At 39.1% G+C, this 27848-nt stretch overlaps 1 protein-coding gene across 1 annotated transcript in view; it reads left to right on the forward strand.

Annotated features, from left to right (window-relative positions):
- The window catches only part of CDYL2 (chromodomain Y like 2), a 57483-nt gene that overhangs the window by 19276 nt on the left and 10359 nt on the right, over nucleotides 1-27848 (forward strand). The window contains exons 2-4 of the mRNA XM_063410876.1: nucleotides 10633-11227; nucleotides 19357-19574; nucleotides 26054-26226. Of these exons, the coding sequence (XP_063266946.1) occupies nucleotides 10633-11227; nucleotides 19357-19574; nucleotides 26054-26226 (986 nt within the window). The remainder of the gene's footprint in view (nucleotides 1-10632; nucleotides 11228-19356; nucleotides 19575-26053; nucleotides 26227-27848) is intronic.

A 27848-nucleotide genomic window follows, 5' to 3' on the forward strand; every position in this document is an offset into this window, starting at 1 on the left:
CCTTCTTGCATGACCACAAAAGTTGCTTGTTCCCTTGGAATTAAAATAAAATTAAACACGTGCACATCATTTTGAAATCTTCAAAACATGAAATACTTCGTTATTATCTAGAAGGCAAGATTAATTATCCTAGATACCTTACATTAGTTATTAGCCCTAAAAATATTGCAGAAGGGTGAGGTTTATGTTCCTTCATTGGACTACAGCATGTAACCACATATAATACATCATAAACATAATAAAAGCAAACTTTTCCCAGTATTTATCAGTATTTCTGCTGAGGTGCTAAGAATATAGCACCTCTCCATCATGGGTGTTATTGGTTGGGTTTTTTTATGTTCTTTCTATGTATGTCTTTGTCCACAATTGGTCTTTGGAGAGAAACAATGGTTGAAATGTGATCAGAAATTCCATGTTATTCCAGAGCCGTATAATCCAGCTGTAGTCTTTTCCCCACGTATTCATCTTGTGAGTCTTGCTCCTCCCAAGAATGCCAGGAACCTTTTGGTCTTGTCAGGCCATTATACTGCACATTCTGCTCCCAAGCTGTGAGATGCAAGCAGTGAACACCAGTACAAAATGCACATATACAGCACAAGTTAATCTTGGGATTTTTTCCCATTTTTTATTTTCCACTATGCTTCAAAACAGATCTGTTTCACCAAAATTTTCATTTTGTACACTGCTGTACGTACAAATTATTTCAATGCACCTTTCCCATTTTCAAAACTAGGTCTGAAATTGCTTCACAGATTGGGTGTTCTTTTTGGATGAGGTGCGTAAAAGCAAAGAGAACAGTTCAGGTGGTGACAAGGAATAGAAACACAAACTCTGACCTTGAAGCCCCATCTAAACATCCTGTCCTGCAGAACACTCTATTGCTACCTCAGCACAAACCTCCAGGACAGGTACAGGAAACACAAGTATATATTGATTAGCATATTTCGTCTTACCTTTGTAGTAAAGGTTTGGCAACTTTACCCCTCTTATCCCTGTCTTTAATTCCATCATATTGAATGAAGAGCAAATATACAGCTGTTGCCATGAAGCGTGTTGTATGTTCATTCAAACACTGAAAAGACACCTGAGGAATGACTTCACAATTTATCTTAGTACTAAAAAACATTCATGTAATGACTAAGAAAATCTTTTTAGCTTGTGAGCAGCTGACCCTTCGTCTTCCAACCCATCTTTCCTTTGTACATCTCAAAGAGTGGATGGCTCCTCCTGTATGAGTGAAGGCCAACAAACCCTGATGGTACCAGGTCAAAGAAAGTGGGAAGTTCAAAGCTGCTTGTGGGAAGCTCCCTTCCAGCTGCCTGGTGAATCTAAACTCAGATTAATTGAGTACATTCACACACAGTTCCATAGATTGCACAGAACTCAGTTTTCCAAATGGAGATGCTTTTCTAAGTGTAAAAGAATTAATAAAGCATTAATAAATTATTAGTAAATATTTTAGGCAAAATGTATTACAGAATTATAGAGTAATGCAGGTTGGAAGGGACTTTTGGAAATTATCTGATCCAACCCCTTGCTTAAGGCAGCACCAACTTAATTAGGTTACTCAGGGTCTTGCTCAGTCAAGTTCTGAATATCTCTAAGGGCAGATATTCCACAGCCTCTGTGGACATCTGTCCCAGTATTTGACCACATGTATGGTTTGTGCTGGGCATGACAGTGAGTACAGCAGAAGATTATTATTGACTCTTTAGAATCAGATTAGTTAGCTCTCCAATTCATAGGAGTCCTAGAAGGTAAAAGTCCTTTTTGTAAGCTCATAAACCATTTGCAAGTGGGATCTTAGTATTAAATGTGACTCAGAGGTTTGTTATACTAAAGTGGGAATTTAAGCTTCCATTCATGAAGTATCTGGAAAACAGTTTGGGTGTTGGAGCACCAGTGTGCATTGGTCTCTGCACTAACCCTCAGTTAATAACAAGCAGTCAGCTGCAGCCCTCCTCAGCTCCAGTTTGTGACTGGCATAGTGCCACAGAAAGAACATACGCTAGCCCAGTCCCAGTGAGGCAAACGTAGGGAATAAATCTCAGAAAAACCTACATTTATAAAAATATAATTCTGTAATTGCCCTGTTCTACAGAGGGACATAGAATAAAGCCCTTTGCCACATCATTGCTGCAAATATATCCAGGAGCAGCTGAGGTATTCACACAACCGCCAAGTTAGGAATCTGACTAACAAATACATGGAAAATTTCCTCAGTAATATATTCACTACTTACATATTCAATACTGCTTCGAGCATAGACATTTCTAAATGGTTCCTCAGCCTCATCAGAGTTCCAGTGTCAGCCTGATGCTTGATGGGTGTGCAGCATGGAGATGTGCACATGCCTCAGCAGGAACTCTTGGGGTGATCTGGCAGGCCTCTGGAGCAGGGTGGCAAGGTCTGTACCTCGCCACCTGAGAAACCCCATTGTTGTTCCTTAGGACCCCCCTGAAAGGAGTGATGGATTCCAGACCAGAGCAACTCCTGTGACAGGAAGTACTGCCTGGCTGGAAGTACTGCCAGCACTTGGCCAAAACCTTATCATCAGGAATCATGATGACCTGAAAGAACTCAAGACTCATCAGTTAAATCCTTGGCTTGAGTGAATTACCAGGGCTAACAGAGGACTCCCTGAGATAAGGAATGGTGTCCATCTGTTGCCAAAGGCAGCTTTCAAGAGATGTAAGGCCTGAGGAGAGCAGGAGGGTAACCTGTGGTTGTCTCCTCAGCAGCACCTGAGCACAGCACACAGCACCGTCGGTGGCTGTGATGGCAGCTCCTGGGGACTCTGCACTGCCAGGGGAGTTTCAGGCAGCGTGTGGCAGAGCGTGCCATGCAGCGTGCTGTGGTCAGCCTGACTCACTGCAGACACTGGGACAAGCCCAGGTGTGTCAGTGCCTTTCACCCACCCTGGAAGCAAACAGCCTCCTCAGAGCCCAGCAGATTGCTCCAAAGCACCCTTCTGTTAAATCAGTGGAAATGCTTGCACACCCTGCATGTCTGTGTTTAGAGCACTGCCCCCATATTTTAAATGCACATTTCTCATTGGCTGCACTCTCAGGTGATTTAAGATGCATCTGTCAGATGAACAATGACAGCTTTCTTAACTGCCTTTACTGCTGTCCATGAGATAGTTTGTTCCTTCCAAGCACCAGTAGGAAGTTGGTTTTATACTGGGCAGAATTCAAATCTCAAATACAAATTAAATCTGCAGTGAAAACCAATGCAATAATTGAGGCCAAAACTTGGCCTACTGACCCTGCTCATCTGAATGCTATTTCTGAGGGGATAATGATGTATTATTCTTCCTTTTTGACAATTACTCCTTCACAGATAATTTTTGAAATTTTCTGTGCCATTTTTCTGTGATGTTGCTCTGGTATCCTGGATACTTAGTTGTAATATTCTGTGCTCCTGTCACACCATTATAGTTGCCTAAAGCATGTTTCTTTATTCCTTTTTCTACTCTACCTTTCTTTTTGGCTCTTTCCTGTATTCTGCCACCACATTAACTTCATTTGTGTAACCAAGAAAATGAAGAATTCTACTGAATTCTGAAAGAAACCTTTGTGTTTCATGAGTTTTCGTCTCTTATTATCCCGCTACTTTACAAACTGCAACTTCAGCTTTTTGCTCAAACGATCACCCCTCAGCCTTCTGTATTGTACAAAGTCATCTATTTTTAGCCCTTTCCCTTTAAAACCTATCCCTGCATGGTATTATTCACAAATTTGACTGTTACTACTTTTGCTATATGGATTGTTCCAAACCAGTTGCCCCCTATTCTAGTCTGGATGGAAAGTATGAAGTGGATATATGATTTATCCTTCTCATTTCACCTTATCCCTGTCCAGTCACTCATAACATGGACATGGTTCTACATTTTCCCCTTCTGTGTCAGTGATGGGCAGAGATTACTGTCCTCCTTCACATTCAGACCCATCAGCTGGGGATTATTTTTGATTTCCTTCTCTGTCAGGTATGTATTAGTGTTGTCCTGGTTCTCCCCAAGACAGGGTTAGTTTTTTTGTGGTAGCCAGGACAGGCCAGTACCCTGATGTTGTTCTGTACCACCTCACATCATTGCCAGGGGCTGAGAAAAGGACTCTCCTCCAGGGAGAAGGGGTTTCTTCCAGTCCAGAAAATGCAGTAGAGGGAGCTGTCTGGTATTGTTTACTTACAGGGAGTTTTTCTGTGTGAATTATTTATTTTCTTACGCCTCTTGTTGCTGTTATTATTAATTTTTCTTTTCTGTTGCTGTTTCCAAATGTTCATATCTCAGCCCATGGTCTTTACCTTTTGTGCCTCCATTTGGCAGGGGAGGGGGAGCAGAGGGTGGTTTTAGTGGGAATACTAAATTGGAGAATATAATTTCTAAGCCATGACAATAATTTAAAAAATAATTATATCTCCCTGTGTGCAAGAACTACAAAACACATACTGCCACTGGAGATTCTTTACATAAAAAACGCTGTTTCATATCCTAGATCTCAGAGTAACTCCATCTCATTGTCCATTTGTCTTGTTTTCCAACCCACAGCCTTCATATTTACTAAGCTGTCATTTCAATCCTGGAAAATACCTGCAAAACGATTGTATTATCCTGCCTTAGATATCACTGTAAAATCCACTTTGAGCCCTTCAGTACAATGGCACTTGGACTGACCAGTGTCCCCCTGTAGCCCCTCTTGTCCCTCATCTCCTCTTTGCCGTGTCCCCTTTGCACAGCCAGCAAGCCTCCCTCTGCAGCTGCTAAAGCCTCTCTGAACATCTGAAATCCCAAATCCTCAGCACCTACAGACACATGGAGTGATGCAGGGCTCCCCAAAACCAAGGCTTTCACATCTCTGCGCTCAAGTTTGCCACTTTGCAGTAAAAGGGCTGAGAAAATATTTTTCTACCTACCCCACAAGAAGATGTGGTTTGTTTTATGACAGTCGTACCAGTAGCATTTGGAAAGCAATGACTCACTGAGTGCTAGTACAGTGAATAGTTCAAATATTTGTTTATGCTGTATTATAGTTAAACCTTAGTATTTTTTTCATGTTGAGTCTTCACTTCTGACTAAGCTTTGGGATGGATGTAAAAGTGTTGATCTGAAGTCCTAGCCTTGAGTTGAATATGAATGAAGCCCATATGGTGAACAAAAATATTGTGTGAACTGTAGAAAAAAATACCAAAAAAAGCCATAACTGAACAAGGTAGTGAAGGAAAAACTGCCAATGAATATAAAAGAAAACAGCATTTATCTTTTTCTAATGACTTCAGGTAAAATTTTAATGTAAAAAACCGATGGCATTGCACTTCTGGTTTTCCATCTGAACCCCAACCATGGAATCTCATAGCAGGACACTTGTGCAGTGTTTGTGTCTCTCAGGAGGGGAAAATCAAAGGTGCAGGACAGGGAGCAGCAGGAGATTTTACAGCATTTATTTGTTCTGTTGTAAGCTGTCCCGTGTCTTTGTTGAAGGACACATACACCCAGTGCAGTGGTTTGCATACCAGTGGTTTCCATAGCAGGCTGATAGGCTTTTCCCCATGAAAATGCAGAAGTTCCTGGAGTTCCCCACTAAGTTTAAGATCTCTTCTGATTCAAAGAAAATTGGAAAGCAGCAAAGAAAAACCTCATATGCTTAAAAAGAAAATAAAAAAGTAACTGAATAAAAAGCAGTGTCTTTTGAGATTCATGGAGTGTTCGTTGGTTTTCCTGGGAAAATGTCATTTGATGTTTTGCCTAAGAGTAATTCCAATGAGGAATGGCTTCTCTTTCATTTTTAAGACTATCTAGCCCTTTCACCTTCATTCTAACCTTCCAGGTAACAACACAAATTTAGTACTGAAAAGTTTCATAGCTGGACCTATGCTGTGGGTAAGATTCTGAAGAGTCCCAGCAGCCATTCCAATGTTATTTTTCTAACGTGAATACTGGCTGCTTCAGAAGATATGTTGCCATACTTTTTGTACATCTGGAACAAATGCTCCAATTACCAGATTTTGTGAAATCAAATACAAATACTAGAAAAACAAAAATAAGTTACAAAGACAAGGAGGCAAAAGGTTGACTGCTAATGAGATACAGTATTTCTCAAAGCAAAGGTAACAAAAAGGGGGAAGTTAGGGCAATACTGAATTTTTAAAATACAAACATGTTGAATCAGATGGCCTTTATCTCTCCCAGAAATCTTACTGCCTTTCCTTCCTTGGCACTTCCTTCAAATACCCTTCCAACACCCTCAGGCACAACATGGGCCAAAGACTTCCAATGAAAAAACCCCACATTACCCAGTACAAGTCCTGCAATCATAGCAATGAAAGGCAGTTTTTCAGTGTCTGTCATGCAGTCACTCATGCTCTGAAGAGCTCACTAACAGAGACCATCTGAACACCACTGACTACAGTTTAAATTGCTTACACGGATGTGCATGGCAAGAAGAAGAGATGACATGTATTTATTTTAGAAATCACTAAGTAGATATGCAACCTTCCAAACCTTTCTAGAAGTTTATTCATCTCCCAGAAGGTGTTTCCTGGGAGCACAAGGATTTTTATTTATGCTTTTCAGCGCTGTGACCTGAGATGAGTATGCTGTGCTTTGACTTCAGAGTTACATCTGTAGAAATAATTCCATAGAAATTATCCTTTTTAAACTTAGCCTAGATTAACTTTTTTGATAAGCAAACAATAGCATTGTGCGGTGAAATGATTTTGACACAGAATTTTCTGTGAAGGAAGGGTGGTGGGGTTGTTGTACTCTGCATATACAAGCAAAACACTTAAGTTTATGAAGCTCTAGGTATTTGTACTTCAATTCACTATTTTTTTGTATTTCACATGAAGTATAGAATGCAACTATATTTTAAAGGCATTTATTTATGACTTTCATCCTAGTTTGTGCAGATGTGTATAGAGTTAGGTTTAAGGCTACTTGGAAGCTCAAAAATGTGTTGGAAATGCATTTGCACAGATGCCACGTTCTCATTCTATTTGTTCTCTTTATAAGTATTTATATGGTAACATATCAGAACCTCATTTCATCCAGAATTAGCCAACAGGGGCAGGGAAAGAGAGAATCCAGGGAAGTAATGGCAGATGACATTTCTAGCAATCTTTTAAGTGTGATGCCTCTACAAAGTTTGTTTGTAGTCATTGCACTTTTATTAAATCTAACTCCTAAGTTTTCCAAAGCAAATACAGTGAAATCATGGATTTGGCAACTGTAACTACCAGGGTCACTTTTGGGAACATGTTACTCAGTCCTGATTAAAGATGGAACTGAGGGGGAAAATGGAAAATCAGACACTGAAGCCCTAGATATTTTCTGCATATTCTCAGAAACATGTATTGCTTATTCTAGGGGAGGATTCAAAGTATTATTTTTATTAATCACTAGCTGTCACAGAATTATTTCTCATTAAAAAAACTGATACGATTTATGCAACCTTAAGTAAATACAGAAAGATTATTATTTCACATAGTACCTGTTAAAACAAATACACATCATTAAAAAAACAAAGTAGTGATGTTTGTTGTGACTGTGGATAGAAGGAGAAGGAGACAGACAGTAGCAGGTGTGGCTAAAACCCTGATATTTCTGCCTCCACTGAAGCACTTCCCAGTGGCACTCCAAAGGGGATAAATATTACTGAAGAACTCAAAGCCCTGTGATAGCAAAGGGAGCATGTTGAGAGGTCAAGTATATTCGATGCTACCCTCAGATGCATTCAGTGAACAACGAGGCAGTAATGAGGACAGGAAAAGATCTACTCAGACTTTTTTATGCATCATTAGTCAAGCCAGTGGGTATTATGGTTGAACTAAAAAAATCAAGGAAAACAAACTAATTTTGGATTAAACCTTTTTTTTTTCATTTCCTCCCCAATAAAACAATAAGCTGAAAAGAGGGTTGACCAGAAACAAAACATTTTGTCTTCAGTTTATTTAGTCTTTATTTTAGTTAGTTAAATTTGAACATTGATAGTTTCTGAAAATGCTGTAATGAAATGGTTAGTGTCTCCCAAATAGATTTGCTTTCTTAATGTTTTTTTCAGAAACTATTTATTAAATTTGACCCAATTTCATAAATACTTTTATTCTCCCTTCATGATGTGTTTAACTGGTTAATCACATTCTCCATTGCCATTATTTTATTTCCCAGGAACAAAGACTACTCATATTTTCTCCTTTTATCCTCCTAATTGAAATGCAGGATGCCTCATCACCAAAATACTTGAGTGTGTTCCATATTAAAAAACACCCTCCACAAAACCTCTATACATGGAGCAACAATGTGAAAATAAGACATCTGTGTAGTTAAAGATACGTGTACGAGTGAAAAAAGGTGAGGGTGGAGAGATGGATTTTTGTATGGGATCCCGAAAAAGGTGAGGTCTTTGTCCATCCTTTCTGAGGCTCTTCCTTCAAGTGAGCAAACAAAGAGAACCAAGAGAACAAAGCTGGTACAATCCTTCAAAACAAAGACAAGTAACTCCCAAGTAACACCAACCTGACACAGAGTTTGTGTTCCAAGTCCAAAGTCCTGAATTAAAGGGAGGGGAATGCATGTGTTGTTTATCTGCTACAGACAGAAAAGCAGGAACCCCGACTCTCCAGTACCGATAGCTGTGGTCTACCAAGTTCAGCAGCAATTCAATTTTTTCCCCAGGACATACATGTATGTGTTTTGCTCCTTGGTATAGCGAGCTGCAGTAATTAAGGTAACAAATCCACAGGCAGCCCACACGGAATTCCACGGTTCAATGTACAGTTTTTCTGGCTAGTCCCTGATAGGAAGATGAAAGTGTTTTAAAGCCAAGGATAATTTGGACAGCTGCTTTCTATAAAGTCAACAAGATCATAATAAGTCTACTATTAGTTTGACAATCGAAAGCCACATCCCACATGAGGACAAAAAAAAATGCCAGTTCATTTATTTTGTGAAGCCTTTTCCCTCTTTTCAGACAAATGATCTCAAACTTGCCCAGGCTGAGCTTCAGTTAATTGTTTTGCCTCTCTGATCAATCCTGAAGGGGACTGTGCTAAATTCAGAGTAAAGAGGGTGCCTTGCTTTACTTCCGAGGTGGTTCTGTGTAGATATTTGATAAGCCAGAGCACAGGAAGGAGCTGTTTGGGATGCTGCAGTGAGAGCCCTGGAGATGGAGGAAGGTGTCCACTCTGACTCAGAGACAGATATCTCAGCACAGTTCCCATGTAAATGAACGGAGATAGAAGTATAATGTTTAGTTGCTAATTACATTAGACTCCTTTGGGGAACCCACCAAGATTTCTGTGAATGTACAGTTCCAGCCAGTGAACAGATAGAATTAATCCACTGGTTTGCTCTAACAAGGGACCTAAAATGAACAATTACTTACACTGCTGCAATTGCCCTTCTTCAAGGTTAAATTCTCCATACAGATTCCACTGTTGTTCTTCACATGAGATGATTTTTCTTTGACGAGCAGTTAAAGCTGTTACATGATCTATCCACTTATTTATTCTTCTAAATTAACAATATTGCTTTGGGTTAATGATAATGATTTTTTTTCATTAGATCCTATCCTTCATAAGCCACATATTAAAAACAAAATTTAAAAATTAAAGAATGAAAAAATAAGACCTTGGAGAGTCTTTGAAGGTTTCCTTACCAAAACTGATCTTCGAGCACTGACTTTTCATGGCAGACGTATGTAACAAAAACTGTTCTAAAAACCCTCCCTACCTTCCCCACGTTACCAATATTATTCTAATACTTAATTCCTGCTGCCATTACAGCATTTTTCCTAATGACTTGATCTGAATTTCACTTGGTGCAGTTTAACTCCAGCTTGCTGCCACTGTTTGGCTTTTCCTCTGCATTCTCCCTCTGCCTGAGGCTTGTCCAGCATCCTGGTTCCACAGCATCATGATGCTGTTAATTCACATTCAGGCTGCAGACCCAATACAGCCCATTAGCCCTTGGTGTAGAAATATTCCTTACAATGGCATTCTCCAGCACAGGCTGATAAAATTCATTCCTTCCAGGTAAGAATCCTGCCTTAATGTTCTTTGTTTGCTGTTTTATTTTTTAATTGGCACGTTCAAAAATTTTCTGTATTTACTCATATATTGCATTCCTAAAAATACAAATTTTTATAAGCTGGAAGCAGCTAAGTGGATGTACACTACTGCAGACAAGATCTTTGCTGTAAAATACTGCAATTTGTTGTCATGAGTTCTCTGTTCAAGGTAGTTTCAAGACACAAAGAGGACTGGGGAAGGTTATAGGGACATAATACATGTGTGGATTCAGGAGAATGAGCAGTAATAACAAAGCAGCGAAAAATGCTTTATTTGGCTCTTTGAAACAAGAGGGAGCTGAGGAATGTAACAGTAATAGCCTCGTTTTGTAACCAGATTTTCAAAGAAATGGTGTTTTGATTAAAGATCTCAGACTCTCTCTTGTTTCTTCACATTGGAGCTACTACAAGTGCCCAGCTCAGATTTGAGGATGTATTTATGTCTCTTTTAATGTTTTCAGAAGGGGCAGCGGCCTCGCTGTCAAAATACCACTGAGGCTCTGCATTTTCACTCCTGTCCTGCTAAGTCGGGAATTTTCTCTAATACAGTTTTGGTTTCTCCATGTAGGTAGAGAGGATTGTTGACAAAAGGAAGAACAAGAAGGGCAAGTGGGAATATCTTATCAGGTGGAAAGGCTATGGGAGCAACGAAGACACCTGGGAACCTGAACATCACCTACTCCATTGTGAGGAATTTATTGATGAGTTCAACAGACTCCACGTTACCAGAGAAAAGCGTTCCAGGCACGGGAAACAGGCCAGCAATCCAAAACTATTGCGGGAAAGCAGAGGGTCATCTGTGGAGAAAATATCACATAGACCTTCTGAATCTGGAAAGTCGAAAGGATCAACACACAAAAGGAAGAGAATTAATCCATCACATCAAAAACAGAAACGAGGATATGCAGCAAAGCCAGGAGCTGCAAATGACAGGGCTGCTAAAACTGTGACTTACCGAACTACTCCCAGCGGTTTACAGATCATGCCACTGAAAAAGCCACATAATGGTCTGCAGAATGGAGATGGCAGCCACGAGAAAGACTCCAGACATTTTGGGAATGGCTCACAGCAGCAAAACATGGATTTAAATGATCACGAAGGAGAACAAAACTTGCCTAGCGTGTTGGAAGTCAGTAACAATTCCCCTGTTGTGAATGGAATTGGTATGTGATTTAAACAACTCCTCTGTGCGGGAGGGGGGTGTTAATTGCAGCAACTGCAAGTAGGGCCCACTCATAGAAAAATTGTTGTCACACAAGTGATATGGTGAGAAGCACACAAACAAGTTCCACACTTTCCCTACATATTATACACTTTTTTTTTATCAGTTGGCTTCCCTCTTTCTTTTCCCACAGAGTGACAGAAAGCAGTGTGGACTCTGTCACGTATCTTTGCAGTGTAAATCCCTATGGGAAGTGAGTATGGAGTATGGAGTAGGAATGACATCTGAGATATGTATAATGCTGCAGCTTTAACAAATCACTACGCAGTTGGGTGTGCTCAAACCCAGTGGTCTAGAGAAACCAGAATTATTTTAGAATTAATACCACTCTTGCTAAAGTGTCCTGATAAGTGTGGCTGAATAAGATTCTCTGTATTAATGATTTTCATAGTCAGAAACGCTCAGAACAGCCACGTCTTTGTCTTTAACTGTGACTTGACACATCAAGTCTTAAGGCAGACTTTAGAGGAAGGTACAAACAGTCTTGAAGTGATCAAGAAGATATAGGAGAAATTTCTCTCTAATCCTCATAGTTACTGACTGGCTTAGTTCGCAAAGACTTAAGGTTTATATTCTCTATAAAAACTGTTCAGCTCAATGGAAATCAAATAGCTTCTCATTATCTATATGTGTCCAATCTTTTTGGTTTGTTTGTTTTTAACCCTACCAAATTTACAGCCTCAGTGGTGTTCTGTGACAGTAATTTCCAGGAGTTAACAATAAGATGCACATTTATTTGACCAGGTTTTGGGATTTGGGATTTTGCTGGTGGGGGAGGTTGACCTTTACTTTCATTGAGTAGCCTCCTGTCCCTCTGTGACGCGATGAAGTGGAGGATGCCCTGTCAGTCAGGAGGCAGCCCCAGCCTTTTCACCCTCCCTGCCACTTGGGAGGTTTTACTGATTCCTGAGAGTTTTGAGTATCTTCTTGTGCCATTGGTGTGGGGGGGTGGTTTTAATACCTTTTAAAAACAGCAGGAGCTGTTCCAAATGATTTCCTACTGCTTACTGATACAGCGATGATAGAACCTTTGGAGAATTATTTTTTCTGCTCTTACACACTGCATAAAGGTTTTCATTGAGTGATCCACAGTTGCTCTTGGGGTTTTTTTCCTTCCTTGTTACAGTTAATTTAGAACACAGCTTTATGTATGATCCCTTTCACTATGCATTTAATCTGCTTTACTGTTGCCAATTCACCTTTTTCTTCTGATTCAGTGAAGCTCTTCAAAATCTTTCCTATTTTCACTCCACTTATTTTGTATTGCCTTCAAATTTTCCTCTCATATTTCTCTTCCCAGTTCATTAATATATACATTAAATAAACTAATCCTTCTGCAGGTCCTTGGGACAGCCAACTTGACATGATGAAAAGTAACCATTTGGTCCAATTATTTATTTTTATTAGCTACTTTATATAGCCCATGATAGTACTCATTTCCTTAACAGCTTCTGGTGAATTGCCCTGCCAAAAACTTTTCAGAAGTCAACATAAATTATATCACCCTGCTTTCTATTTTCCACCCTACTGGCAACCTGGCAATTGCTCCTTGATTTGGGAAGGAGAAGTGATCTTGCCCAGTCTTACTGGCTATATGTGATAGCTACTGGGAGCTTTCACACTTGGCATCAAATATGCTGTTAGAAACTCCCAAACCAGCAAAATGAATGGTCAGATTTAAATGCATAAGCACTCATGATGATGTCAGTGAAATCTGAAGGTAAAGCACTTAAAACTGTATTTTGGCTTTTGCATTTTGAGGCGTTTGAGCTCATGTAAGAATGCTTAAAAGGTTACCTGCTTCTTTAAGACAATTTGCATATGTAATTACAGATGTGTACAACGTTTTGGGGTTTTTTTACTGTTTCTAATGAAGTTTTTCTAATAGTTTATGTTATTTGTGGGGAAGTTCAAAGATGCAAAAACGTATCTTTGAAATGCATTAATTCCCATATTTTAGAATCTTCTATTTAATGAAGAACTAAAAGGTCACAAAGAACTGTTAAGGTCAAATGAGCCCTTTCTCTGTCCTCACAAGAGCTAAGGAATGGCCTCCAGCTCCCCTGACTGAATAATCCCTGTCAGAGAGCTCTCATTCAGTGGAAAGCTGCTTTGCCTGAGTAGCCAGGTGTTCTCTCCTGGCCCAGGAGCTGATCTCTGCTCCTTTCAAACAGTTCTTTATGGCAGCTTTTGCATTCTCCCAATCCATCACTTGTGTTCTGTATTTTGCTCCCCTTGCATTCTGTAGGCAAAAGTAAGAGATCTTTAAATCTCTGCCTGGTTCCTTTCTGAAAAGCCTAAGCTCAGCAGCACAGCCAAGGTCAGAAATCCCTCGAGTCCTGCTGTGTGATACCCAGCACATGCAGAGTGGAGAAACTACAGAGGAGAGATGAGACTGCCTGAGTAAGAGCAGACAGAAACTGGTGAAGAAGGGTCAAAATGAAATCACTAGGTTTTTTCTTAATACTGCCCTGCAAGCTTGAGAGAAGCCACATTTCCTGAAACAGGGGTGTGAAATGTCAAGTGGAGGAAACTTGCACTACTCTTCACCAAGTCAAACAATTTCCCGAGCTCCCTCAGTATTCACACTCACACCAAGGATGCCAGTGGGATTCTGCCCTGTGTCCCATTATTATCACAGAAACCCACTTTAATTTGGATTGATACCACACTAAAACCAGGCTGAATTTTTACGGATTACAAATGAAGAAAGTTTCAGAGAAAAATGCCCAATTTGTTGAATAACAGAAATTTTGTTCCAAACATCTTGGGTTTCAAAACTTTCTCCAAACCTGAGCCAAGGTCCTAAGGCTGTCCCTGGGGAGCAGGAGCAGTGTGGCACTCTGCTTGGCAGCACTCCCACGTTTAGCTTGGAGCAGCCAGCTATGCCAGAGGTTTCAGGCAGCCTGCCACTGAGTCTGGGAGTTGAAAGCCTGGCATGCTCCATCCGTGCTCGCAGGGCTCCCAGGCACTAGCATGGAACAAAGAGGGAGCCTGGAGGAGCTGGTTTGGCTCCCAGAAGCGATGGCTCCTGGGCAGCCCCAGCCAGAATCCGAGCAAGCAGAAATTTGTGTCAGCTTTGAGATTGCCTGTATGGAACCCAAATGAGTGTCAGATTCATTCCACAGCTAAGTGTAAGACTGCACAGAAAATATGGATGGAAGTTTTAGGTTTGTCTTGAGATGAAGCCTAGATTGGAAAAGTCAAAAATTCCCTACAATTTGAAAACCCTGCTATAGACCCTGCTGCCAGTGTGGGTGTATGCTTGAAGGTCTCCAAACCCCACCAACATGAACCAGTATTGTTTCATTTTATAAAAATATTTAACCACCAGCGCATTGAACCAAGCAATACAGACAGTAATGTTCAAACTAGAAGTAATCAAATAATAGCTATTTTGTCTGTCTGCCCATGCCAGTTCAAGCAAATAACAGCTATTTGAAAACCAGCTTTTGATGACTCCTTGAATGAGTTTCCACCAGTCTGTTTGGTTTTGTGTATCAATCCACTGGGGCACGGGTGTTTCTTTTTCAGCCTCTAGACAGACTCCCATCAGGAAGCTCTTTACCCCAGAAGGGTGAGCGTGTACCTACAGGTGTGTGCACAAAACGTTCAGTGCATCCCAGGGGAGGCCTGGGACCTTGTGGGAGTTGGGACAGATCTTTAATACCAAAAACTGTCTTCTACTTTCTACACATCCTGCCATAGGGAGAGCAGAATCATCTTTAATGACAGTTAAGGGTCTGCAAATTGGAAAATATTGAAAAACTCTGTGAAGAACATCCATTGATGTTCCCAGGAGCTAACAGTACTGGTCTTTCTGATGATATTTGTTGTCTTCTGTTATCACATTTCTGTTTCTCTCCAGCTATTGTAATTGAGAGTAATTGTTTTGTCAATTTTCTTGACAGCACCAAAAAACATCCCCTTTTAATTTTCTCTTTCCTTTTTCTACATCTCTCCTTTTGTGTACCATCTGCTGAAGAATTTCTGCCTGTCATGTATCACTAACCACTGTTTTTCTCCATTACAAAAATCTTTGTAGTCTCATGGTGTCCTGGATTTAAATACTCTCAGTGACTTAGTCATTGCTTCCTCTTGGTTTTTAGCTTATTCTGTTTTATTTATTCTGAAAGAATACTGGCAGTAAAAGACAAGCAAACATGCTTGCTCTCTCAATTTGGATAAAAAATCATTGCTTTTAGATATCTCACAGATATTGCTTTTAGATATCTTACAGATGCTCCCTTAGCTGGAGAAGTCTGAAATTATTAGTAAATTATCAACAGAACACAGCTTTTAAGTATCAAACCAGAACAGTACAGTATTAACCATTACCCACAAGAAAGACAGAAAAGAGGCAGTAAAAGGCTGTTGGGAAAACTGAGGAATGCCAAGCTCCTTTACCAGGGAGAGTGAGGGAGCATGGCTTATTTCACCTAGAAAAATTAAAGCCTCAGCTCCATCATCCTTTCCATTCAGCACAAATGCATTCTGCTGATGAAAGCAGCAGTCCAGCTCTCCTTCCCATGACACCCTGATTGTTATTCCCACCCCTCCCTCTGCACTGGTTTTAGTTCTCTTGAGGCTCCAAGGTGAACTGCATCTGTTTGAAAATTAACCACTTTTGCAGGGTGAGTCTTCAGCCAGAGCAGATCACCAGCCAGTTCATGGTGTGGCACTGGGGTTGCTGTGGAGGGTGGTGGCACAACTGCACCATTAAAGTAACTCTGATGGAACACTCAGAAAAGATGTGTCTGAAAATAGCAGGAGTTGAGGTGTCCTCTAGCAGTGGACAGAAGCAGTGGAAGGAGATGTGGAGCTCCAAGTCCCTCAAAGCTCTGAGGGTCAGTGCGATCTTTCCTCACTTTCCTCTCCCACTCTTTGCCTGCCTCAGCTTTTTAGAATATAAATTTCTAATATGTTTTCTGCAGTGCCTGGTAGAATGAAGCCCCAGTCTCAGAGCCTTTGGCAGTGGTGGAGTACTATAGAAGATGCAGGGGTAGGCAGATAAAATGAAGAGGATTACAGGAATAAAAGAGGCTTCAGTTAGGAGAGGGGGTGGCTGAGGGGCAGCATGATCAAAGTTCACAAAATCATCAAGGTCTCAGATACACTAAATACAGAACTGTTGCTCCTGAAATCCCTCGATAGCAGAACTAGGGACCACTCACCAAAACTGAACATCAGAATATCAGATAAAAGCACAGATGAAAGAAAATTCTTCTCTGTGTAGTGGTTACCCAACTTCTCAAAGTCTTACCAGAGGAAGCTGTGGAGACAGACAACATCAACAGGCTCAGAAGGGGATTAGAGAAATCCATGAAAAGGTCCACAGGCAAACACTGAAGGGAACAGGAGGGATGAGCCCTCTCATATTCCCATACAACATTGAGGGATGATACTATGGGAAAGGACTGCAGAAAGCAACCAAGCTTGCATTTTCTCCTTAAATAGCATCCTTTACTGCCATTTTTTACTGCCGTTCTTGGAAAAGGATTACTGCAGGCAGCAGTGCTCTGGGAACATCTTAGGTTCCCTTAAAAACATATCTGAAGCTTCTTCCAAATATGAATGTTGGCTTAGGTATTCCACAAGTTCTACTGCTGATTAAACACAAAGTAATAATTTAACTCCCAGTAAAGGAAAGAGTATTTTCTCCCATTCTGTTTTCTTTTTGTACTTCTACTGAGCATCAAATACTCATTTACTATTATGCCAGAAAACCACACTTAGATGTATCTAAAGCATCCTTAGTTAATTTGTGACATCCTTAATTTGTTTCATGTGCAGTATAAATTGCTTTGAGACTTGGAATGTCTCTTTTTGCCTGTCACAGTCATTTTTCACCTTGACATACTCAGGTGCTGCTCACTTTGTGTGCGCTGGGCAGGTGCTGACTATTGACCCTCGTGAGGGACAATCCCAATGGCTCCAGAGCAAACCTGCAGGAGCTCCACCACCTCCACACAGCAGAGGTGCTGAATTGGCCTGGTTCTGCATCAGTGTAGTCTTTAGAGTGTGCTAATCATTTTCTCCAGCTTATCAGGTTAAACAAGGTTAAAGGGATGCACTGGAGACAGGGAAACAAGCTACTCACTATATATTGTTCTGTTAAATGATCCACTTTTAGAAATGGCACTTTTTCATTTATGTTTCTCTCATATTTAATTTAGATCTTTCCTCTGGTTAAATTTCTTTCAGCTGGCATCCAGATAGTTAAAATACCGTAATAAGATCTATAGCTTCTTACATCATATATTCATTTACAAACTGAATACATAAGAAAGAATAAAAGAAACCAAAAAATTACTGTGAGGCTTTTTGTTGAGCTAGATTATCTGAGTTAATTAATATTCTACTATTCTATTATCATCTGTATTTAAAATAGATGTAGCATAATCTTCCATACTAGGTAGATAATCACTACAGTTAATCTGACACACACTCCATTCAATGGGCATTTGTGCCTCTGATTTTATAAATTCTTTATACTTTTTTGGGAGTTTGAAATCACCACAATTCAGCAGCTTATTTCTGGTTAAGCACTGAATAGATAAAAATGCAATATTTAATAGCCTGGCTCAGTCAAAGAGTTAATTAGTTTCAATACATTATTCCCAATGACACTGTTGTTGTATTAGTAATTTCACAAGTTGATTTCTGTTTGTAAGAATACATGTCAAAAAAAAAAACAACCTTAGGAAAAAGAAGAAACATGCCATAGGAAATTATTCATAGCATTTAAAGTTCAAGCACATGGTAATTTCTACACTTGTAGACAGTTTTTGTCCAGAAAACACATTTCCAACTCTTCTGGTTTCAAATGATTTTTTTAAAGTGATGATTTAATGGAATTTGGCCATGTTTACATTGCAGCAGGTAAATCCTCTATTCAGTATAACCCAGGCAATGCTTTAGATGGTATCTATTAATTCAACAACAAAAAGGTTTCCTGGTTGCCTGAACAGGCTCCTGGACAAAGGTGGATCCCCGTGTGTGGATGTGGAGTGCCCACATGTGCACACCACATGAGAGGCAGTCCCACAGCGCTGAGCACTGGCTGTGTTTGCACATCCATCTCCTGCCTGCAGTGCACATCCAGCATTTCACACACTGTGAACAATTCCACAGGCCACTGCCAACTGAGAGGTGTCACACAGATCAGTTACCTACGTAAGCATCAGGCTGAAACACAGCTAATCTGAAATGAGGGTCTGTGATTTGGGTTTAGAGTCATCTGTCAGGAATTCTGATTCTAGTCCAGCAGAGCATTTTTAATTGGATGGTGGTCACTTAAACTATAAAATTTAAATCTGTGTTCTAACATTCATGTCATCTGCCCTTTAAAATTTCCTAGCTATTTGAAACCAGGAGCTGGAACGGGTCAGCTTTGGCAGGAGTAAAGAACAGAACAAACAAAGGTGTTTTCATTCAGCTCTCTCTTGGCCTTTCTTAAAAATGGTGCATTGTGGGCTGGTATCTATATCAACAAAACCCAGTGACTTTAATCTCTGTCCCTCAACAACCTGTCTCTGCTTCATTTTTAATGGCAATAGTGTGAAACATCTGTAATTAGAAGAGGATTATTGCATGCAAACCTTGTAAAGCTCCTTCAACACCCCCGCTCAGCACTGTTGCCAATCATCATCTATTGCCTCTACAGAAACACTGTAGACATCAGCAAAGGAATGGTTTGCAGTTCATACACAGTGTAAGTCAGAATAAACTGTCTTTTTAAGCTGACTTCTTATTGCTCTTACTTGTTTTTAAGGAGGAATTATATCTTTCTTCTCACAGTTCTCTTTTTCCCCTACTGCTGGATACTCTCCAAAATGGCATCAGTTCCTTGGGTCTAGAGGTTGTCTGATCAGAGAACAAAAAGTTCTGCACGTTGGAGTACAGAACAGGAACAATGGCTTGAGGCCACATTGGACTAGCCAGGCATATTTTTTATTATTTTTATTATTATTTTATATTTATTTATTCTTGTTGAAGCTAATACAGAGTATCACTCCATTTCTTTGATGGTATAGAGGTAATTACGCTTTGATTCTTTCCGTCTGCAAGGTTCTTCTCTGGCCAATGGAAGCTTGAATCTACACAGCACTGTGAAAAGGAAACTTGATGGAGAGAAAGATTACGTCTTTGATAAGAGACTGAGATACAGTGTGAGACAAAATGAAAGTAACTGTCGCTTCAGGGACATTGTGGTCCGGAAGGAAGATGGTTTCACACATATTTTGCTGTCCAGTCAGACTTCAGAGAACAATGCACTGACCCCAGAGGTAAGTGTTTAGCCCTAAAAGCCAAAGAAAGCCATCCTAATGTGTGGGTTATCTGGCAAACACTGCACTTAAATTCAATTTTATGTCTTTTTTTCCTAATTGATGAAATTAGAAATCTGGAATACAGACATATCTAACTTTTTCATGCTTGGGATTCCTGTCCAAAAGAATGCAATGGAAATTAAATTTTAATTCATATCTGAAAAAAACAAATAAAAGCAATGAAAGGAATGGCAGAATCAGTATTTCCAGCATGGAATTGTGTGAAGCAGCTTTTCACATGTTGAAGTTACTGATATTTATTATCCTTAGGAGAAATCTGGTCTCTTGCCTTTTACTAATTTAAATAGTGCTCCAGTTGTATACAGAGAATTTCAGTCTATATCCTGAGACAGCCGTTCTAAATTCTATCTTGATCCCTAATTACTTTTTCTCTGAATCACTGTGTAAGTCCTTATTTATGAAATCTTAACCAATTAGGGGCTCTATCCTCAGCTGAATTGCATAAAGTCATACAACATATAAAAGATAGAAATGAATTCCCTTGTTCCAAACCTTACACACACGAGGGCAGACTCAGACTTGCAGCTTGTACACACATGGATCACTGGAAGGGCTGAGGAGCTTTTCCTTGCACTCCCTGTGGCTGCAATGCCATTCCCATTATACTATTACCAGTTTGAGCCCCACCTGAGGGAAGAGTTGATTGTAGCTTTGAGGAATCATTTTATTGAGTAAGAAAATGGATAACTTTGAAGGTAATTACTTAAAATGGGCAGGTATGATGATTCCCCTTCTCAAATGCACACGTACTCATGGGCAGTAATACACTGAATGATATTAAATGGCTAAAACTGATGGTACATAACATTGATCACTCCTAGTTTTTAAACTATCTAATATTTAAAAGGACTGTCTTGGTAATTACCACAGAACACCAAACACTCGCTTTTAACACTAATTTCTTAAAATGCATTAGATGGCATCAAATCCATCACTCCATCTCTGTCTTAATTACCACTAATTGACACTGCAGGTAATTTAAGTGAAGGAGCTCAAGGGCCTGAAAAAAATATCAAATCATGGACGTGCTGTGTTCAGTCAGAACAGACACATCTTTACATTGCTGGCCGTGCTGTTCCACATCAGCAGTGTTCAGATGCTCTAACCAGGGGATTAATTCAGGCTTTTTGGATCTGCCAAACCAATCCATTTCATCCTTTGAAAGTTTTCAATATGCCAGGAACCCACTTCTGTGGAAGAATAAGTGATAAGCATGTAAAAGTCATCTTCCTGCATCACCAGCGTAGACTATTTCTAGAACCTTTATTGAAGCTCACTTGAAAACCAGGAAATACATTTTAGAAAACCACTTTACTGACCAGGATGGTCAGGAATTAATCAGGTATTGAGTTCTCCACGTGGAGATTGTCTGTTTAAACCTCATCCAGGCCAAGAGCAATCTCAGGCTCCTGCCCTTGGAACACTCACGGCTGTAAACTCGAAACGGCTCCTTTGGCCTCGGTCCAGGCTGCTGCCCATGATCATTCACACCACAAAATCCAGCACCTCCAGGACTGGCAATTTCACAGTCTTGTTGGCAATTACAGCAAAAACCTCAGGAACTGAAAGGAGGAATGTGTCGAAGGACTTGCCCCTGCAGTTTGTCACCCGTAGCCATAGGTGAGACAAACTGACAGGGTATTTCAGGGAGGTTTAGAGCATTTTCAGTTTTGATGCCTTTTATTCCCAGTGAATACAAAGTACAAACACACAGTTCCTACAAAATGAAGACAGTGTGTTTCATTTTGTGTAAAGAAATGCTAACTTCAAGCTTTATCAGACATTTAGTCAATTATGTTTGCCAAATAGCAAAGGAATCATTTATTCAGAGCAAGTCTATTTGATGTGCTTAAATAGTGGCCTGGTTATATCCAGCCATCTACATTAAAGAAAGAGAAGTTGTGCACTGCAAACAATCATTTTAAACTTTTAAACTTAAGCTTATACAAAATTTTCTCAACCCTCAACAGCTCTGCTTCCCTTTGTGCTTTACAGGAATCTTTAAATGAAATTTAATAGTTGTGTTCAACCATTGGCCCCTGCTATTTATGCCAATTTAATTAAAATAGCAAAGAACTTATTTATACCAAAAAAACCCCAAAGTCCAGAGAAGTCCACCTGACTCTTCATCCTATGTTGCTGGTAACCCCATTTGTGCAGGTGATTTTAGCATGAAATGTGTCAATGCTCTTTCCAGCAGCCTTTGCACTGACTGAAGTTGGCTCAGTGCCTCTTTAGTAATTGAGTTTTTTCTACAAAAATGTTCAGGGCACTACTGAAATTCTTTCTTATTTTTTACAAGAGCTTATAAAACTTCCAAGACAGTGTCATGAAACAGCAGGTCTTGTTCTTATTTCAGTAACTTAGGCTTGCTGCTTTTAGGATTTGTTTTTTAAATAAATTTGTGAAAAATTTCATTATGAATTCCATTAGGGCATTTTTTTCTTGTGGGACTTTTGCTGCTCCTGAAGCTCTTCCTCCAGTGATGCTGCTGCTGTTTTAACTCAGCACATATCAAGGATCCCAATTCTGTTTCAGACTAAATGGACCCATCTGCTCTTCTCATTTAACACTATTAACAGAGCTAGGAGTTAATATTCCCTGAATTAAAAGCAAAACATTCTCTAAACAGCCAGTGCTTCCATGGAAGAGTGACAGAACTACCTCAAGTACCTTCTCCTACACAAGAATCAGGTTTCAAATTTCAAATGTGAATAGCAGGATTTAATGTTCTGCCAGGTGCAGTTTGGAGCACTGGCTTGCCTTGACTTTTCCCAACCTGGGAATAATAAAAAAGAGGCAGGTACAAGTTTACTGTTCTCTGTAGTACTGCTCTCTACACAAAAGTGAATTTTGGGTTTGGACCAGTGCCAGTGCCTGCAGCTTTAGAGGGTCCCAAGTCCTTTTTTAGGTGCCGGACAGAAGGGACAGGGAATCAGTAACACAAAGTTTATTTATGTAAAAAGGCACAACGGAGGAAGAGGTTCTAAGAACAACAGAATGGCTTTAAAATTTTGCTTTACCATAATATTTACGGAATAATTACCTTTAAGAATATCACAGTGAGTCCTCAGAGATTCTGAGAATTTTTAACTAGTGCTTCTATTTATATGAACAAGAGATTTCTGTTCAAGATACTTTGTGTAATTATGGTGATAAATTCCTAGCTCTTTGATTTTCTCAGAATGTAAGCAAGATGGAAAGCAAAGGGCAACAAATGCCTTTGGAAATTTCCTGCGTCCAGCAAAAGTCATTAAAATAAACTCTTAGAAGTTTAATGAAGTTTTAACGGGTTCATGTTTGTTTTGCAATATAAGATGTCCTGTTCAAGAACCAATGAGATTATTTACTTGACAGGATTAAATATATAAGCAATTTCTGAGAAGGTGATAATTTATTATATATTTGTGTTTCAATAGAACACTAAGTGAAGCACTAGGTCTGGTCTAAATTTACAATCCAGTCAACTATCATAACAAAAATAACTGGCCCATACTGTTGTGTAAATACTTCCTTGGAAATTTTCATCACATGCATTCAAATAGAAATACTGTCCCCACAACTGAAAATTACCTAAAAGGGCATAAAAAAGCTAATTAATAAAAGCACAGATCTGGAGAATATTGCTAAGGAGCTCTGGAAATAGTAGTATTAGATCTGGTCCACTAGAGAAAATAAAATTTAATTGGACAAATGCCATAGTTTTAGCAAGATGGGGAAAGGTTTAAAGGCTATGGAAGAAAAAAAAAGAATATGGAATCTGATAAAGAAATGTAACTGAAGACAGGTTGTATCTCTGTATTTGAGAACTGAATTCACCACCACATTAAACATAAATTTGTCCTTAAAAACAGAGAGCAGTTCTCAACTAAAATTATATTTACTTTACAGTACTACAGTTCAATACACAGTTCTGCAGCCCTGCAGACAAACCAGCTCTTTTATCACTGTTTTCCTGTTTGTAACTTCCCTGTAATCAGGGAAAGAGCTGGAGAGAGATGCCCATCCCCAGATAACCCCCGGGGAAAGCCAAGGCTGCAGAGGCAGCAGTGAGCAGGATTTGCCATGACCAGGCTGAGTGACAAAGGGACCCAGGGGATTTTGGAACCATGGCAAGGTTCCTGTCCAAGGGAGTAGCACTGACTTGGCTGGAATTGCTGGATTCCAGTGAGCCTCCAAGCACCTTTGGATGATAAATTAATGACAAACTTAAGGCTTTTAGAAAAAACCATACTTTTTAGAGCCTGAAAATGCTGATACATAATGGTTTCTTTTGATAGAAACAAGTGGAGCAGGGAAATTTCCCCTTCTGCTCATAAACAGTAACCAAAGCCTTCCCACTTTTAACCATATCTGAGAAATTGATTCCCAATAACAGACTCAATACCATCCTCTCCAGAACACTGAAAAAACAGGGATGGCAGAATATTGGTTTTTCTTACAAGTAATGTAAAGTCTGCTCAAAAATTTGGATGGGTTTTTAGATGGCTTTAGTCATCCAGATCAGTGAGGGGCAAGATTAAAAAGAGGCAGGTTTGTAACATAATGATGTGAGTGAAGGACAGCACTGATGACAGCAGAGAGGTGGCACATAGGCAAATGACACTGGAGGAAGGGGAATCATAAAGAAACTTGCTGAATGGGTATCATGGCCTCATACTTACTGCAGCATTCCTCACTGGATAGAAGAATGTTTGACTGGTATTCCTAATATTTATACATTCACCCTAAGAAAGAGCAGATTGTGAGATCTTTTACAGTGAATGTAGAGGACAACATTGCATTCACATGGAACTAGGAAAACCCAAATATGTGTATGTTTTAATTTTAATATCTATCGCATTCTAAAGTTTCTCTTTTAACACTGAAGAGGGGTTTTAGGGGTTTTTCCCCTTTGTTTCCCCATTGTATGTGCAGTGTTGCTGTGTTTCCCCCAGCTGAGGGCTGAGACAGCCTCTGAGACTCTCAGAATAAACAGTGCTCCTAAAATCGCTGATGACATTTTTGTACCTGCATAAGAATTTCAAATGCACTTCCAAATTCTGCAGCTTTTAATTACTTCACTTCCACCCACTGTAACACACTCAGTATTACAGGCATTCTGAAGTGCTCTTGTAGAAGTGAAGCATCTAAAAGTTCAGCACCTGCTCTCTCATGCCCGGTCCCAGCAGCCAGTAATACTCATCCTTACACAAACCCAGAGAGAAAGCAGCACAATCCACAGGATTTCATTAAAAGGGTACCTAGGGGGTGGCATCAACACAACTTCAGTGTTTAGGGACATTCCTTAAACAAGGCACTTCTGAGATCTAATGAAGTTTTGGTAACAGAAAGTAGTGAACAGAAATAATCACAGCTAAAAATCTTGGGTTTCTCTCACATGGAAACTCTATTTAAATCCCCAGCCATATTTAGCTCTTTTACCTAAATTTACACCAACAGCAAATCTTTTGGTGCAAAGAGAAAAATTTGAGACAGCAGGACCATATCTATAGGAAATACTTTGACCTATGGATGAAGGATAGGAGGTGCCACTCTAGGTGAAATCAGGGTCCTTGCAGTGAGGAGCAAATTATAGAGGAGAGGGAGCTGAAATGGGTTACAGCTCACAAACCACACCCAGCTGTGACCAAACAAGAAGTTACCCATCAGAAGTTTATGAAATAATAGTTCCTTTTAAAAATCATTAGGAAACAATTCTCAGGCCATTTTCCTACTATACCAATAGCTCAATTCTATAAAGATTTTGATTAGGTTTGATTTATGGTGCAATTAATAGCTTGATCCAGTTGTAAAACAAAGTCAAAATGTCTCTTTTTCAAGGGACTTTTATGATTTAATTTTTGTAAACTGTAAAAGTGCCACTGACCAGAGAAAAATAAATAATATATTGGTCGTGTTGATGTATATGATGTCCTCTTGTCCTGCTTTGCTCTGGTTGAAGTCATATAAACCAAAGTAATTGAAGAACTGAAAACTGGGGTTTACAAATTTTGTTTTCAAGCTGTTGAGGTTAATAATAGGCTTTTGCTGTGATAAACATGTTCCTGAGGATACAGTGATGTACACAATGAAAATAAAAAAGTGATATTTGAAATTAATAAATTGCAATCAAATAGCATAAGCTGGGTAGAATTTCCCATACAACAAAGAACTGCCAAGTCCTAAAACCTTTTTGAATTAGTAAAACATCAACAAAGCACTGCCAAATATAAAATACTTTGCAAACTCTCAGTGTTATCGTTCTCATGATTCTAATATAATTCTATATCAAAATTATATATATATATATAATTGATGTAACTATTGATAGTGCCCCAAATTTAAGTCTCTCAAAATCAATAAGGTTTGTAAAAGTAGGGAAATGATATTGCCACGGCATGCATGTCGAATTGTTTACTTTTCTTTATCCACAGATCATGAAGGAAGTTCGGAGAGCATTGTGCAATGCATCAGCTGATGACAGTAAACTCTTACTTCTCAGCGCAGTGGGAAGTGTATTCTGTAGTGGCCTAGATTACTCATATTTAATTGGCAGGTTATCCAATGACAGAAGAAAGGAAAGCACTAGGATTGCAGAAGCTATAAGGTGACCCAAGCTTACCTATGATCTCTAAATTATGAAATGCAGTGTGTGATTATAAAAATATTTATCAGGTCCAAAAATGTTGTATATTTAAATGTTGATTGCATTCTAATTATAGTCCTGCAAATTTGTTTAGTAAAAAGAAACTTGGACCTTTCCATATTAGAAAAGAAAGCACATTTATTCCAGTGCTAATATCCATAGGGATTTATTTTATTCTAATTCTCTGTATTTAATATTTCAAATCATTCCTCCAGATTCAAATACGACTTTGTTGTTGTTTTTCCAAAATCAGTATTGCTTCATGTTCCAAAGGCAGAACTTTCACTTGCTTTAATGCTCATCCTTTGAATGAATTTCATTCCAAATGGGAATCCATGGCTTCCTCATAGTCGGTTGGAATAGCAGTCTGCCACTGTATTTCAGAACCTTACTAGAAGGGTCTCCACTCTTCTTCTAAAATTTAAATTACTTAATATATATGTAAATATAGTTTTATTTTTGTACCTAAAATGTGACTTTCCTTATATATATATATCACATCACCTTAGTAGAATTCCAGGGTTTGTGACATGCAGTCTGCAAATCAATCTGCACAACACATCACCAAATATTCCATTATCCACAAGGTAGATTTTCTGATATAAATCAACATTATTCCACTAAAGCCAATGGTATTTTACCAGTCTGTACCAGGAGAAAATTTGGTCCCCTTTTTTCTCCCCATTTCCTACAAATAATTATTCTTTTGAGAGCTTTAAAACTTGATGCAATAATTCTATGAAGGAATATTAAAGAATTTTTTTACAAGATATCTCTACTTGAGATTTATTAGTATAACATAAGATCAGGTTTAGGTGTTACACCATCAATTATCCTAATAAAAATACTGAAGATAAGTTTGGATTCCGGGTTAAGAACTTTGTAAATTCTCAAAGTAGCAAGTATTTTGAAATATTTTAAAAGGTACTTCTTAAATGTAGTAAGTTACAATCTGTTTGTAAGACCCTAACTATGCTTGAATATCATAGAGGGGTATTTTTTTTAAAGAGAAACTCTTTGAAGGACACAGTCTAAGTTTATTTTTTAAATGTGAGCGTTTTTAACAATGTGGAACCAAAAAAAACTGAGGGAAGAAAATGACTATTCTTGTTTGAAAACACCAATACACTCACCGCCCACCAAAAGATACAAATTTAATATTATTCCTGTAAAAACTGTGCAGTTAGGTGCTGTTATCTAAGTTTACCTTTATTTGCACACATCTAATATACAGGTATACTTATCAATCCAACATTTTAACACGACTGTGATACTCAGTTTTTCTACCCTTGGACTGACGGAACACTCTTGAAATACTGGTACAATGTACTGCTCCTTGTCAAGAATGTCGGCTTCCAGCCCACTGAAAATAGATTTTTATTGTACTTCTGGAAACAATACCCTACGTTTTCCATTTAGCACTCTCTGTGCTTGCTGTGAATAAAGGACTCAACTCATGGAAAATAAACTGTAATAAGAGAGGAGAAAATGCCCATTGCATTTTTCGGTGGTTTGGATGATATAAAATACATCCAGGGATCTCTGCCTCCAGTGCTTTACATCAAAGTGGAATTGAAATCTTG

This window comes from Prinia subflava, chromosome 13 (assembly GCF_021018805.1).
Source record: "Prinia subflava isolate CZ2003 ecotype Zambia chromosome 13, Cam_Psub_1.2, whole genome shotgun sequence".
NCBI classification, from domain to species: Eukaryota; Metazoa; Chordata; class Aves; order Passeriformes; family Cisticolidae; genus Prinia; species Prinia subflava.